This window comes from Strongylocentrotus purpuratus, unplaced genomic scaffold (genome assembly GCF_000002235.5).
Source record: "Strongylocentrotus purpuratus isolate Spur 01 unplaced genomic scaffold, Spur_5.0 spur5_scaffold_11, whole genome shotgun sequence".
Taxonomy (NCBI): Eukaryota; Metazoa; Echinodermata; class Echinoidea; order Camarodonta; family Strongylocentrotidae; genus Strongylocentrotus; species Strongylocentrotus purpuratus.
In genome coordinates, this window is record NW_022145596.1 from 22,243,522 (window position 1) to 22,258,696 (window position 15,175).

The 15,175-nt window shown below is 39.4% G+C and overlaps 1 protein-coding gene across 1 annotated transcript in view; it reads right to left on the reverse strand.

Moving 5' to 3' along the window:
- LOC105444068 (gamma-aminobutyric acid type B receptor subunit 2-like) overlaps positions 1-14,849 on the reverse strand; it is a 29,439-nt gene extending 14,590 nt beyond the window's left edge. Inside the window, exons 1-7 of the mRNA XM_030980910.1 lie at positions 14,752-14,849; positions 13,553-13,723; positions 7,931-8,101; positions 1,887-2,078; positions 964-1,242; positions 322-382; positions 115-204 (exon numbers count right to left, since the gene is read on the reverse strand). Of these exons, the coding sequence (XP_030836770.1) occupies positions 115-204; positions 322-382; positions 964-1,242; positions 1,887-2,078; positions 7,931-8,101; positions 13,553-13,723; positions 14,752-14,832 (1,045 nt within the window). The 5' untranslated portion in view covers positions 14,833-14,849. The remainder of the gene's footprint in view (positions 1-114; positions 205-321; positions 383-963; positions 1,243-1,886; positions 2,079-7,930; positions 8,102-13,552; positions 13,724-14,751) is intronic.
- Positions 14,850-15,175: the final 326 nt, after the last annotated feature.

The window sequence follows — 15,175 nt, forward strand, 5'->3', positions numbered from 1 at the left end:
GAGTATGTAATCTAATTGCCCCCAATCCAACAATGGCCCCCACACCTTTGTAGCTATCCCACTTTTCGTGACTTTTCTTTTTGCTTAACATGATTCTAGAATGGTTTAACTTACCGGCCCAGTTGATTGGCACAGTCCCCTCCGTCTCAAAGTCTAGCAGCTCACTCTCTGGGAAATACAAAGCGACCCGTTTTAATTCTCCACCTGAATAAGAGCAAGATAAACGCTTTATAGTCGATGATAATAAAACAACACTGTGGAACGCACAATGTATGTATAATTATGTGGAAAATCACAAGTGTTTGTAAAAAAAGTAATTACCTTGATTTTGCCGGAATGTGGTAATACCAAATCGATCTGGACCAGCGAACGAAACAGGACCCTGTAAGGAGGTGAACAAAAATAAGTAAGAACCTCTATCATTAAGGTTATATTTGGTACTTATCTATTTCATGAAACATTATCGTGTTTAATTGAAAATAATTAACAATTGCCAGTGGTCCTAATAACAATTTGTAGCATACAACTTCTGACTATTACATGGATTTGCCCTTTGACCCAGTGATCTCTAGATTTAAGAGAAATTGCCCTCAACCTGGATCACTGTTGCATCCCGCATGTTGATAAGGACAAAAAAGAAGAAGTTTAATGATAATTGCTTTTATTCAAAACGATTTATAAAGCAAAGTGAGTTTGACTCACATGTCTTAATACTGTATACTGGATGAATACACTTTATAGCAAAACATCCTACCGGGCATGTGCACCATGGGGGCACGGGGGAGGGAGTGGGGGGGGGGGGGGGGTAGGGGCATCTAATCTCTCCTGTACGATCCTATGCCAAGGATAGTTGCATCCTCACATTTTTCTTGACTTCATCTTGCCCTACCCAAACAAAATTTGGTTAAAAAGCAAGGAGCCAGCAAGTAAAATCAGGTTGTACTACAGCCATTTGACACTCACCGAAACACCGGTGAATTTTACTTCGGACATGATGTCGATCAGCGCATCCTTCATGCCTTCATCCGTGTACGAGAACTCCGCGGCCCCGACGTCGCTCATCACCGTCGTCGTGGTCGTCGTCAGGATCGATGCGTTGCTCGGCGTCGGTTCCGTGACTATCTGCATGGCCTCCTTGAGGGCGAGTGTGATGGTCCAGACGGCATCGTAGGTCTGAGCGGCGTGGGTGGAGAGGTGCTCGATTCCACGCTGCTTCATCTCCTCTCGGAACTCCGATGAGGTCTAGAGTGCACAGAAGTATGAAGTATTAAAAATCAGACCAGGGGGCTGTTTCACAAAGATCCTAAGTTGAACTTAACTCTAAGTTGGACTTAAAATTTATGGAGTCATTTGTAGTCTTAAAATAATAAATATTCTCAAAAGCAAAAATTCATGTTCTTTTCATAAATTCCACAAATATAAAATCTCCTTGATAAAAGAAAATATGAATGATTAGAATCAACATTTCTTCCCTTTTGAAATAACTTTTACAAAATATTTTCAAAGATGCTAACGGCTTTCAATAATGTTTAAGTCCTACTTAAAGATAGGTCCAACTTAAGATCTTTGTGAAACACATGAGCCCGACACCAGACCGATCACACAATCATATTACATCCTATGGCCAATAATTGGTTGGTCTGACGTAAAAGTCTGAATCGAAAATTTCTTTTGAAAAAAAATCGAGGTTTCCACTAAAAAAAGAAATTTAATCTCTCATGATAATCTTGTATTCTGAAAGCCTAATTGCTAAGTGATATTCTAAAACTAAAAAATCCTCTTTTTATTGAGACGAATGGACAGACAATTCCAATCCAACGACACAAACACTAAGAATAGGCAAGATGGAGGGGGAGAAACATTAAAAAAAAGTCGCGACAACTCACCAGGCCCGAGACCGACATCCGGTCATCGACGTTGGTATCCATGCTGTCGACAGCGAAGTAGCCTTCGACGGCCTCGGTGAGCTCCTCGGGTGTGCAGTCGATGCGATCGTCCTCGACCAGCCACCAGTCTCGCATGTACCAACCTACGAGAAGCCATACGTACTTTGCCCCATACAGGCCCCGCTTGTAGGCCTAAAGTGAAGAAATCAAAACAATGTCAGAGAGAAAGATTAGAAAGATGGAAGGAAAATCTATTCAGTGGTGTCGTGGTCTAGTGGTTACGTCACCGGACTGTGGATCACATGGTTTGCGGTTCGAGTCCCGCCGCGGCTCTAATGTCCATTTGTCTACATTTTGTCACCCTTCACCCACGCGAAGTAAATGGGTAGCAGCCGCCCAATATAAATGGACCTATTATTATATATTCCAAGCATGAATCTATACAATCCTTTCACCAAAGAATACGTCTCTTATTTCTCTACCATTATCTATACATTTACTTAGTAGTCGTCCATAGGACGCAACCGAAAGAACTCTCTCTCTCTCACTTTCTTTCTACAGGCTCTTAATCATACAGAACGGGATTTGGTGTTTCTACATTTTTGTTACGGGAGGCACCGATAATCCCCGTATTACGAGGAAGAAACATTCTAATGCCATGTTCTTGACTCGAGCACAGTGCACTGTTCGAGGGCAGTGTAACCTTACACAGCCACGCAATCACACAGATTGACCACAAATGAATCTACTTCGTCGTGGACTAGTTTGTTGATTCGGCCGTAATATGAACACATTAATCAGGCCTGTTTTCATCAGCTCGAGATTGCCAAATATCCCGCTATTTTAACTATCCCGATCGCAAATTATCCAGTTAATCTGCGTCTTCATCAGGCCGAAGTTGCAATTAGCGGGATATTTGGTCGAGATAATCATCCCAAGATATCTTGGGCTAGTTTGCAAAATATCCCGCTATTTGTCCGGTGCGTCTTCACCAGCCCGAAGTCTCGCACTATGCGCGAACGCTGAGCAAAATATCTTGAGCTAATTTCTCTAGCTCGAGTTTCAAGTTTCGAGGTCAAGTCCCGAGGTGATAAAGACGCGATTTGTTTAATTTCGGGATTATTTCCCAAATCAGAAATAACGGGCTATTTGGCAATCTCGAGCTCATGAAGACAGGCCTGAGCTCAGAAGAAGAGTGCAAAGTGAAAGGGTGCCCCAAAGAGCAACTGACAGCTTATACCACCCAAACTGGCTCAGGGTATTTTCTTTCAAATTCGAAATGACAGTCCCCAGGGTAAAGCCGTTGCCCTCACAGACATTTGGAACGTAAACCGTAGCAGGTTGCAGATTTCGAGACATGCATCATTTTATTCTAGCGAACCTTGTTAAGACACTTAACACCGATAAGGGCGCTTGCACTGCTACTACTTCAAGATATAAAATACTGATAAATAATTATAAAGATATAGATATGATAATACTAATAATATTCTGGATTTATATAGTGCTATACTGAATACCGTCTCTAAGCGCTTTTCAGATAGTCATCGGATTCATTCACGCACAATGTGCACCATCTCCACTCTCGGAGGAGTATTCCTATTATATGGGCATAGGCAATTACTAACACATAGTAATGCTTCCGTCATCCTACCAGGTCCCCGTTTCTCTCTTGAGTATTGAGTGGCAAATGTAGATTAATGCCTTGTCAAATGAAATTAGTGCCGTGTCGGGGATCGAATTACCACAACCTTTGAATTTCAAGTGCTTAAACCACTCGACTATACGACACTTCAATCTAGACACTACAATATAGATCTAGAAAGGACGTGGGAGAGATGTAGAGGTGGGGGGGGGGGCGCAGTTTCAGAACAAAGATGAGATTGAACGAAGAAAAGACATTGGTAGAAGCGAAAACAACGTGAAAATGGATGAACCAAGTCAAAAAATGGGTAAACAGATTTCGAGAGAGGCAGACAGAAATAGCGAAAATATGACTGTGTCTCTTCTGCACAATTAAGTAATGAGAAGAAGCTTTCTCAAAATACCTGTATTCGACTTTTTCCTTGAAACCGATGTTTCCACGAGATTTTTGATTTTAACGCCGCGTGTATTTGGTCTTGTATGGCAACAGGTCCTTTTTTCTCTCGAAAAGAAGTAGATGCACTCGTGTCCCACACTCCCTTGGTATTAAAGACATTCATCGATCATGAATTACCCTATATCACATTTAGACAATTTGTCGGTTGTTAGTTGCTTATCTACAAACGCACGGGTCCACTTCCTTTTTAAATTGTCGAGTAAACTAATCATACACGTGATAGCATACGCTGTGCGAACGCACTCCGTGGCGCCACAAGTATACAAGTCACGTGATGAAACATACCCAGGTAAAAGGCGCCACGCGCTCCCGTTCCCTACGTGTACACAACGTATACCATTCACAGCACGTGCACGCTACGTACGGTTTGCTCGCGTCTAAAGTGTCCGGATGGTGATCACAGTGTCATACTACCCGGGTTACTTTAATGAAAACTATGAGGCGTATTGGGACGGGATGAGAGGATTTTCACAGTAAACGGGAGAGTCGCGTTACTCATCCTGACCAGATTGTGGTAATGAGGTGATTCTTCGGCGGATATAAGAACGATAGATTTCCAAACCTGAGACAGTTTTGTCTGTAAGCTGCCATCTTAAAGAGGTGTAGGCGGTTATAACTTGTCTACGACAGTAATTAAAGTGATATAGCGGTTTGAGCAAGATGGTATCACATTATGAGAAAGATAATTGGTGATCTTAAAATAGGAATGTCTGATGACCTCTCTTTTCTTTGACCTCGTTAAATCAACATCCTCGTTTTCACCTACTCCTACAGCACTTACAATAACTACTGCTACTACCACTACTATACTATCATTACTACTACTACTAATACTACTGCTACTACTAATAATACCAGGCGCGGATCCAGGATTTCTTGGGGGAGGGGGCCCAACTTTTGAAAATTTGAAAAATCGCGCCGGCCGAAAAGTCGCTCAGTGATGGGGGGGGGGGGGGGCAACTCCTAAAAAAGGTACAAATCACGTGTTTTTACATGATATTTTTCTCAAGGCCGGCCCCCCTGGATCCGTCACTGACTAGTACTACTACTGCTACTACTACTACTACTACTACTACTACTACTACTACTACTACTACTACTTTTGTTATACTACTACTACTATCTAATCGACTCGTATAAACTTTACTTCTGGTACTTGCACTATTAAAACTTCCGCTTTGGACCAGTCTGCTATTTTCAAAGCTTAGCATTTCAATTAAATCAATATGCTCTTAATGTAAACCAAGGTACGAATTAACGAAGATTGCACTTAAATATATATCAAAATGAATGCTCAAAGTCATTTTAAGCGCTAATGAAAGGAACAAAATTAATGAAAATCCTTCTAAAATATAGCTCTAGGTCATTCGAGTTCATTCTGAGCCATTACGCACTTATATTTATCCTTAAAAAATCAATCTGTATTCGATCCAATGACAAATAAAATGAATGAAAAACGAGGCAACTGATACGTGGATATCCTATCCTTGAGGAAAAACGCAAGCGCCAAATAATCATGACAATACCGTGGTATGATTTCTCTTCGATATGATAGTTTTGAAACGTCCTTGATCTTCCAATTACTTCACTAATGAGATTCTTCCGTACCCAGTCATTCAGAAAACACAGATTCAATCACGTATAGCGTAATCCAAATCATCACTTCCACCGATCTATATCTATTCTAGCCTTTTTCCGACACAGGACGTGATCATTCCGTGCTTTCTTTCAGCCTATCAATCAATTCCAAGTTACCATTGTACAATAATCATTGTTGGTTCGCAAATTCGTTCCCTATGTCCTCGCCGAGGTCATGCTTGTTGTTTTGCCGCACTCTGTCATTATTTTGCTGTGGTCGTCGTCCGTATGAACTCCGCCATGAAGAATTAATGATAATCCGTTCAGCCATGTACATGATGACTACGCAAGCACAAAATCCCAGGAGTTTTCTATTTGTTTGTTTGGTGTGTCTGGAATAGATCCTCTAAAGTTGAGATGACCTTTTGTAGACCCTGGTTCATCGTCATTTATCGTTATAAACTCACATTAATCCGGTGATGTTTATTTAGGTTTTCTTGAACGGTTCACATGATTATCATCTTTGTGATCCCTATTGTGTGCATTTAATGTTTTCATCAAGTTTGTTGTCATGTCTTTTTCTGTCTTTCCTATTCTGGGCTTAGATGTTCATATGCTTTATCTAGAATCTAGTTTAACAAACATGATGGTTAAGGTATTAAAGTGTCTGCTCATAGAAAATGTAATGTATTCTTTTTTATTAAATCGGTTCCATGTACATTATGATGATAATGACTTAGGAAGAAACAGAGTCATAATGTTCACTTGTTTACTAATCCCATTTAAAGACATTACAAAAGAGTCCGTTAAAACGATTGAAAAACTTCATCAAACCGCTTTAGTCGGGCCTTTGAAACCAAGTATATTATATTCGGAATTACCCTAAACCCCTGCTGTGCGACTTTGCCTGATTGGCGTAATACAAGACGATTGTCTCGTGAAGAAATCAAAGCTATTGCACAAGCATCATTACCAGCAAAATAACAAACAGGAACAAATAAATAAAAAACAAATAGTTTGTCAATTTATTCCCGCAAGCCTTCCCTAAAAAGGTTAATAAGGACACTAAATTGATCGTAAAACAATGACCTGAAAAGCAAGGGGAAGGACGCCGCTCTCTGGCATACAGAAAAAGCGGCGCGCATCAATCCTTGGAAGTGACAACTCCTATCCAAAGAAGCCGAAAAGCCATTTGCGCCAGGTAATTGAGGATAAATGAATTCTCCAGCCGGCAGTGTGTCTTCACGCATCCTTTGGGGGCATCATCTCTTGATTGTAGAGCGAGAATTAGAGCTAATTTGTGTGACGCATCTAGGGAATTATCTCCCAATGCTTTGATTATTAAGAGGGGTTTCTGATTGTTTGTTTATTCCATGATACCACCTGACGGACCATCTTTGGAGGTCGTCGCGGACGCATTTTGTCAACATTTTCAAGGTAATGACCTCGAATCGATGTGATAGCTAATCATAGCTTATTGCTTCCGTTATGTTTATGAAATATGACACACCGAAGTCTTTAAACAATCGATATCATATCCGCCAGGTGAATTGAGCGAAGATGTAACCTTCAGATAAAACCAAGGGCTTTTTGGTACTTTATGAACGGGTCAAACTTTTTTCGCAGAATGATGTGTTCTTTTTATTTTGTACTACAATGGCCAACATCAATCAGAAGGGCTTCTTTCCACAATTTAAAACGGCTTACTTCAATTTTTCGGGTCATTGCGTCGGGTCGGGTGTTCGCGTTACCAGACCTTTTTTGAAAACATGCTCCTTTATTTACTAAAAAATTAATGTCGGGGGTAATGTTTGTGAAATAAACCCATCTCATCTACAAATAGTTTGGTCCAATTTACCCGACACTTTGTGAAACCCTATGGCCCGAATTTACAAATCGAGGTTCTGATTTTAACCCATGGTTTAACGCATTTGTGTGTATATTTTTCTTTTTCTTCAGTCATATGGCAAATGGTTGACTGAAGAAAAAAAAATCACACAAGCTTTTAGTATGTAATTTGAGGACTTTTAAAGGGATCACGCGCTTCTTTGTGTAGATTATTTTTACGGAAGTTTGAAAAAAATTGTCCCACTGAAAATGAAAATGACCCAAGGATAATGCTTAAAATCTCAAGTCACAAATCGGATCGTATTCTATACTAACAATTTGAAACAAACTTTGACGATAGTCAATATATACAATCAGATGCCCAAATATGCCACATCTAAACAAGGGAGCATAATTTCTCGTGTGCATGGACTTCGCTAACGACTATTTGTTTCTTGTTGTTTTATCCTTTGTTTGGCTTATAATCCAGGCGGTTATATTTGGGGTTTTGGGGACGTCACTTGGGTAGCCTACTCACCTCACAGAAGACAGCCCTGGCAGCGTCCTCTTGAAAACTTCCGATAATGATACGGGCATCTTTCTCTTCTAATTGCTGTATCTGCGGCCCGGGGTCATCCACGAAACTTAATACAGCCGAGAAAGTGATGTTCGTATCGCTCTCAAAGTACTTGCTCATCTTGGTCTGGGCCTAAAGGAAAAGAGGAAGTGAAGACAGAAGGGGAAGAAATAAATACTTCATGATATATATGAATGTGATTTGAGGATGGGTGTCCGACGCACGATTGCACTTTTGTCAACAAAACACGATACGATTTGATTGCGACTCTTTCCTTTTATTTTTGTTGGGGGGGGGGGGTGTAAACATGGAGGTAACCATCTGGTCACAGTTTGCCGAAAACTCGAACAAGAATTTTGTTATCCCCAAACAATTCTTTACATCTCCTCCCAAAAGAGGTATTTTTTCTTTCACTTTTAAAAAACACGAGCAAAATCCCTTTTTACGACACGGTGAGTATATGGTTGATATATAATGTATGAAAGACAACGAAATATGGAAATGAAAGTGACTAACCAAGAGAAGAGTTTAACTTGAGAAGACAGTGAGAAGAGAATGAGCATGATTTTAGAGGTAGAGATAGATAGACGAGAGAGAGAGAGAGAGAGAGAGAGAGCGAAAGAAAGATAGAGAGAAAGAAAGAAAGACAGCGAGAGATAATAACATTATATTGGAGAACGAAAGTGACAGAATGGGATAGAAAGAAAATTAACATAAATAGAAAGTGGGAAAGGGTTGGTAGAGGATGTTGGGGACGGAATGAAAAAGAATAGTGTAGGGGGCGAATTTGTGGTTAGATTAAAGGAGAAAATCCGACAGGTGACAGATAGAAATCGATTTTACTCGCCACTGTGTTTGTTGATCACATTATATCACGTGATCAAATGTGACGTACCGGTCTGTAAGACAAATTAGATCCTCTACAACATGGACACTAGCACGCAATTATTATTATTTGGAGAGAGGCATTCAGATAACATAATGTACCTCTGGAAAATGTTAGGTTTTTATCTAGATCTGCATGCCATCAACAATCCTAATGTGCTATGAGGGTGTCACGTCTACAGTATTACAAAAACAAAAACATTTTCCTTTTCCTTTGGTATGTTCGTTTGTTGCAGAAGTTTTATTTCTATTATCATGATTATATTATGAATTTCACTTCGTAGTGTGCTGTTTTTCCTGCTTTAAAAGTGTGATTATAAATGGAAATGTATGATGATGAATTAATAAAATAAATTCAGGCTCTCAACATGATGGTGACGATGATTTCTTTTTCTGATTAAAAAGAAACAAATCATTGTGGATCTTTATGATGGCATTGAATACACAATGTCCATTAGTGTTTCATTAGTGTTTAGTAGGAATGGAATATGTGTACGATAAGGTACCAAAATACATTAAACGACAAATCCCATTAATGAAAAAAGAATGACCATTACGAAGCAATTTAGATAAGGACGTCGAATCAAATACCGGTACACATAATTGTTCGTGACGTAAGCTCACATATCCTTAATAACGCAATCGTATAAATATCCCATTGATTTTCATTCTTTGTGTCCTTGCAAGATAATATCGCAGCAAAATTGTCTCGCTTATATATCCGTATCACGAGGACAATTTTTTCTTTCATTTGCTCGATAATAAAGGCGATAATGTTTAAAGTTAAACAGGATTGGATAGGAAGTGACAGGTGCAATGTATCTTTCATTACAAGCCCGTCGTTTTTGCTTTAAAGAATCTGTCGAAATTAAACAATGACATAGATTAATTATATATCAACGGATAATTTATGACCCATATTACAATAATATGTTTTTTAAATGTCAGTCAGAGGAGTGATACATTGTAGCTCTCTGAAAACTTTAAATCTAAAGCTAAAGATTTTGGACCTAAAATCTAGCTTTCGACTTGATGACATTATCTTATGAGTACACACATTCATTATGACTGTCCATTAATTAAGCGAGGCTCATCACCTCAGCTATACAGCTATCAGGTCTACATGTTATGTCGTGACCGTAACTGCGGCATATTTGACCCCTGTTGACCCGTGATTTGGAGGGGGGGGGGGGGTGTGGAAAATTAGGTTTTAATTTACTTTTGTGTAATAATGAAAGGGAATTTTGCTCTATAGTTGTATTCTGCATTCAGTCAGCTTTCCATCGATGTAAAGTTGTATTTTCATTGGATAGGGTCTTAAATAAGGCATTGTAGCGTTTATTCTCATTATATTATATCCAGAATATTCCTGCATGCGCTACATTACTTTGTAGCTTTCACACATTCATGTTCCGATATCGAAACTGAATGCTTGGGAAATAATGATTTGAGATACACAAGACCACATTTGGTAAAGCATGGATAAGGTAAAAGAAATCGTTGATAATAACGTTTTAATCATCATATAGAAAAAAATAGTTCACCTAAAATCATTAAGAATTATTTGCACCTATAATACACGTATTACATAACAGAAGTAAAAGCCTATCTCAAGTAGATGGGAAATCATACATTAAGTAAATTTGAAAGCGTACTTTAAGTTGATGTGAAAGCATATCTTCACTAAACTTGAACTATTACGCTTTGAGATAAAGACAAGATTTTTCCCTAACAGCTACATGTATCAATGACAGTTGTTTCGGAGCTATATTTTTGGGGTATTTAGTGATAAATTGATATTTAGAAGTGATTTTAATTGGAAGGCCATTTTCACCCGATTGTTTCCCCCTATTCCTATACAAAGTGAAAGTGACGATGATGTTTGTATTTTAGTATGACTAAGGGTGTGTTTAAGCTCAATTTTGAAGGCAGAATTAGCGATTTTAAACGCTCATCGTAAATAGTCATCGTAATCGCAGTTTCACGGTGTGCTGTTTATGCTCACTTCTCTGGCTTCTCCGGACATGATTCTGGCTCAGAGCCAGAATCATGCTTAGAGGAGCCAGAGCAGTGCAATGCAGAGTCTGCAGTAGCCGTCAGTGCGTTAACCCCATTTACAAATGATTGTGCGTTTATGCTTCCCCAAAATCGCCGATTTTGCAGAACCGCCGATCGTAAGCGCACCTTTTTGTGAGTTTACGATCGGCGATTACGATCGCCGTTTTTCGGTGATTCTACAAAAATGAGAAAGGACGCAACCGTGTTTTGAACTAAACGCGTAACAGATGCCTCATCCTAAAATGAATAGAACGAAGTGATAGTTTAAGTGATGATGCAAGATCCTGTTTTATGATAGTGAAGAGTGCAGGCAGTGAAGAAGGGATCACACAATTTACGACATTTACCTTGTTCCGTTTCTCACATTAAGGTCTTTAAACTTTCAAATTGCTCTTGTATAGCATTTAACAATAGTAATACATGGTTTAACCAAAGGGAAATACATTTTCATTGTTCTAGTGATGACATTACCGGGTGCCTTTAAGCTTGGGGTAGTACAGATACACTTTAAAAGGGAATTTCAAGTACCGTCTCAATCCTTCGGCATTTAATTCTTCAGCTGTCACTCTCACTTGGCGTACCATTACAAAATTCTCATTCATGTAGTCTCCCGAAATAACTCACTAATAGCCCTGTATCTTGATTAGTATTCTAGTATCCTCCTTTTATACCCATCTCCTCCTTGCACGCAATGTGTCAAAAAACTAGTTCTCGTCAGCAAATGTGCTCTACTTTGTTGGATTTGCATAACAGGGCTCCCACACCCCACCCTCATTTCTAATTCTCTACTCGTTGAGGTACATACTGTGGGAAGAGGATGAGGAATGCCGATGGTGGAACATGGAAAATGAGTCTTAAATCTTCAATTTAAGGAAGGCATTATCGCCATGTTTACCAAAAGGCTTTTAGGAAAATGAACTCGCTGATTAGTGCTTGTCAGTTCCACTTTCCCTGGGAGAGAGAGATGAACGGGGGACGGGTCACTGAACTAATGCAGGAGACCAACGTATCCATGACACGAAGGCGTACATACCATGCATAACAATCCATACAAAATGTAAGACTATATCGGGTGTGTCCATACACGGGTTCTTTTCTGACTGACTCATTGAAATAGATTATAAGGACAGCAAAATCTCCAATGTTCATTAGAATGATTAGTAAGGAAGAAATATGGGCCGCGTGTGATCATCTTTCCTCTTTCTAATCAAGATTCGATATTTTCAGCCAACACACGCTTGCGAAAACAAAGTTAAAAAACTAGGTTGTATCACCAGGCACATTTACACATAACCAAACCATTTTGAAAAATCGTCGATTTTTTTGCACTACAATTTACACCACTGGAAAAATCCATTAAAAAAAAACGTCAAAGTTTGCTCTACTCATTTTTGATGAGTAGTGCTCTGAATGGGACAGCATGGAAGCCATATTGTTCCGGTTGTCTCATTTTCGCCAGCACAAACGTAGCTTGTTCGCGTATAAAGCAGACGGCAATCGGCGGATCAGACGACACTTGATAGTGATTTTGTATGTGAGATTGCTTTTGCTAAATATAAAATACAAGAAACTTTTCCATATCTTTTAACTATCATTGATATCTGATAATTAAACAGTTAGTAAAATAAACCTGCCAAACTACATAATACAATGAAATACTTGACTGAAAATAGGGGAGTTTGATGTGGTGCACAATTGCACCCCTCTGTTAATAATCGAATAGTCCATGGTGTTCATGAATATTCATGTTTTTGCTTACCTCGGAAAAATGCTTGCCTATACTAAATGGAAAAAATTACGGTGGGGGGGGGGGGTGGATGAAATGGACATAATGAACAAATCAGAACTGATCTATGATAATTCATGCTTCTTATCCTTCATGTGCTTGACTTATAACCTTACAATCGCGTGGTAAATTGAGTCCAAAGTTCGACTTGTTGTACATGTGTTATATAGGCAATGTCGAGCCTGCGACCTATTTTGATCAAATTTCGGCGGGTGAACTTTCAAAAATCAACGGGACATGAGGGTTCCAATGGAAGAGCTAGTGATAACGTACGTCGGGGTGGATGTGCTTTTCGTTTAAACAAAAAGAATTTTTTAACGATTTGGGGGGTTAAAGTCCATAGGCTAACGTACATGTTAGGCTGCTGGACTCTGCCGATAGGGGGCGTTGTCAAATGAGACTAAACGGAGATATATGGAAGTAAAAATCAGTATCTTATCAAAGATTGCATTTACACACACATACAAATTATTGAAACTTCTGTATGCGTTTAAAAAGACCACACTCCAGAGGTTGTTTTTTCTGATTTTGATTTCTCGTCGTGTTTGTCGGTAAATGCTATGCTTGAGGTTGCTATGCAGCTACCGGCAAAAAACCTTAATGCAGCTTCCGTGTAAAATTCAGTTGTCTGAAGCACACACACTTCTGGTGGGACAGAAATGTCGTTTTGCCCGTAACCTTGAAAACTTATAACTTCCCTCTATACAAAATAAAGATATATTGTTTTGATAGACAGGTACTCGTATCATCTGAAAATGATAAACACCTGCTAAATAACAAAATATTGATGAATATATATTTGTATGCAATGACGTTCACGGAACAACTAAACAATTTATTCGTAGTCAACTCACCAGCGAGAACAGTTCTTCTTCCTGACTGAGACTGGCAACCATGTTCCATTTAAAGTACTCAATAAAGGAAGCTCGTGCTGCATTGTGGGAGGAATCGGGGGTCACTGTCCGGAAGAAGGTCGGATAATACTCCTGATCGGTGAGGGCCACTGATGTAGACCCGTACGAGACCTGATAACATAGAAGATATATTAACATATACTTAGTAATAATAATAATATTCCGCTTTTAAATAGCGCTTAATACATCTACGATGTCTCTAAGCGCTTAACATATATACTATTACCCCGGCCATTGGATTCAATACTTGCCCGCGCATACTGTGTGCACAATCTCCACTCCCTGGGGAGCATTCTAGCCAGGCGTTACTTGGCGCTTAAAAACTGTTTGACCAACAATGACGGTCGCATCCCACCGGGTACCCATTTATCACGTGGGTGGAGAATAACAAGTACAGGTTGATATCTTGCCAAATGATATATTAGTGTCATGTCGGGATTCGTACCCTCGACCTTCGCATGAGTCGTGCCAAGCGCCTTAAAGGTAAAGACCCGTATTAGAAACGCCCCAAATTCAAAAAATGAAATGGAAGCTCTCATTACCAATCATGTGAAAGAATATGTTTTGACTAATACATGATGATAACAAATTCGCCGGGAAACCGCCTACTAATTCATATATTTGGTAAATTTGTTTCTCTCATGGTCTGTGAGAGATTTAGGGTAGTCCCATATACATCTTTCTGTGTATAGTGCTTGTAACTTTACGAAGAATGGGCCAAATTTCTTATCATTTTGATGATTCCAGAACCTTGCAGATGCTAGATGATTAACCTTTTCTGATCGATTCCACAACGTTTCTTTCACAATGCAATCGCATGACCATAACTGGTCTTTACCTTTAAACCACTCGGCCACGACACTCCTTTATAAATTAGGTGTAGGAAATGACTAAGGTTGACTGAGCACTGTCTTCTTTTGTTAAGCATGCTAACATCGCCACTGTCCAACTTTGTGTCTAACCGTATCACCCATATAACAAGTTGGCATAACTTTTTTTCAAAAATGCACTGAAATAGATCCACCTTTTGCCCAAGACCCTATTAATAAATTAATTCATAAGCACAATTATTCCAGTTCTCCCCCACTGCTCAGAGTCAGAGGCATAATCTAGAAAGGTTTGGACGAGCCCTTACCTACCATGACCACGTTCCAATAGGGCAGGATCTGGCCCACTCTCTTCGACACGTCCGAACAGGAGCATCCCAGCAGCATTGACATGGTGGGCTTACGGTAGAGCTGATCGTAGAGGGCGTCTACTCCGACTCCAGTATCGCACTGCAAGTAAAAATGGTTTAAAGAAAAGTGAATTAATGTCATAAAACATGAAATCGACTTCAGCTAACAATAATGCTTTGTATTTTCAACTGGTTATTGCATTCGATGGGGCAAATGGAACAAAGTTTCCCGTACAGTCAAATGTGCTTTTTTTAAAAGTTGATTTATATAGATTGAATGTATAGGAAATTTTGTTGGTCAAAATTTGAGGGCTGAACCATTAATCGGAAATACCGGTGTCGTTTAAAAATAATTTCCATTCCAGGCCAACGTTTGAAGATGTAGT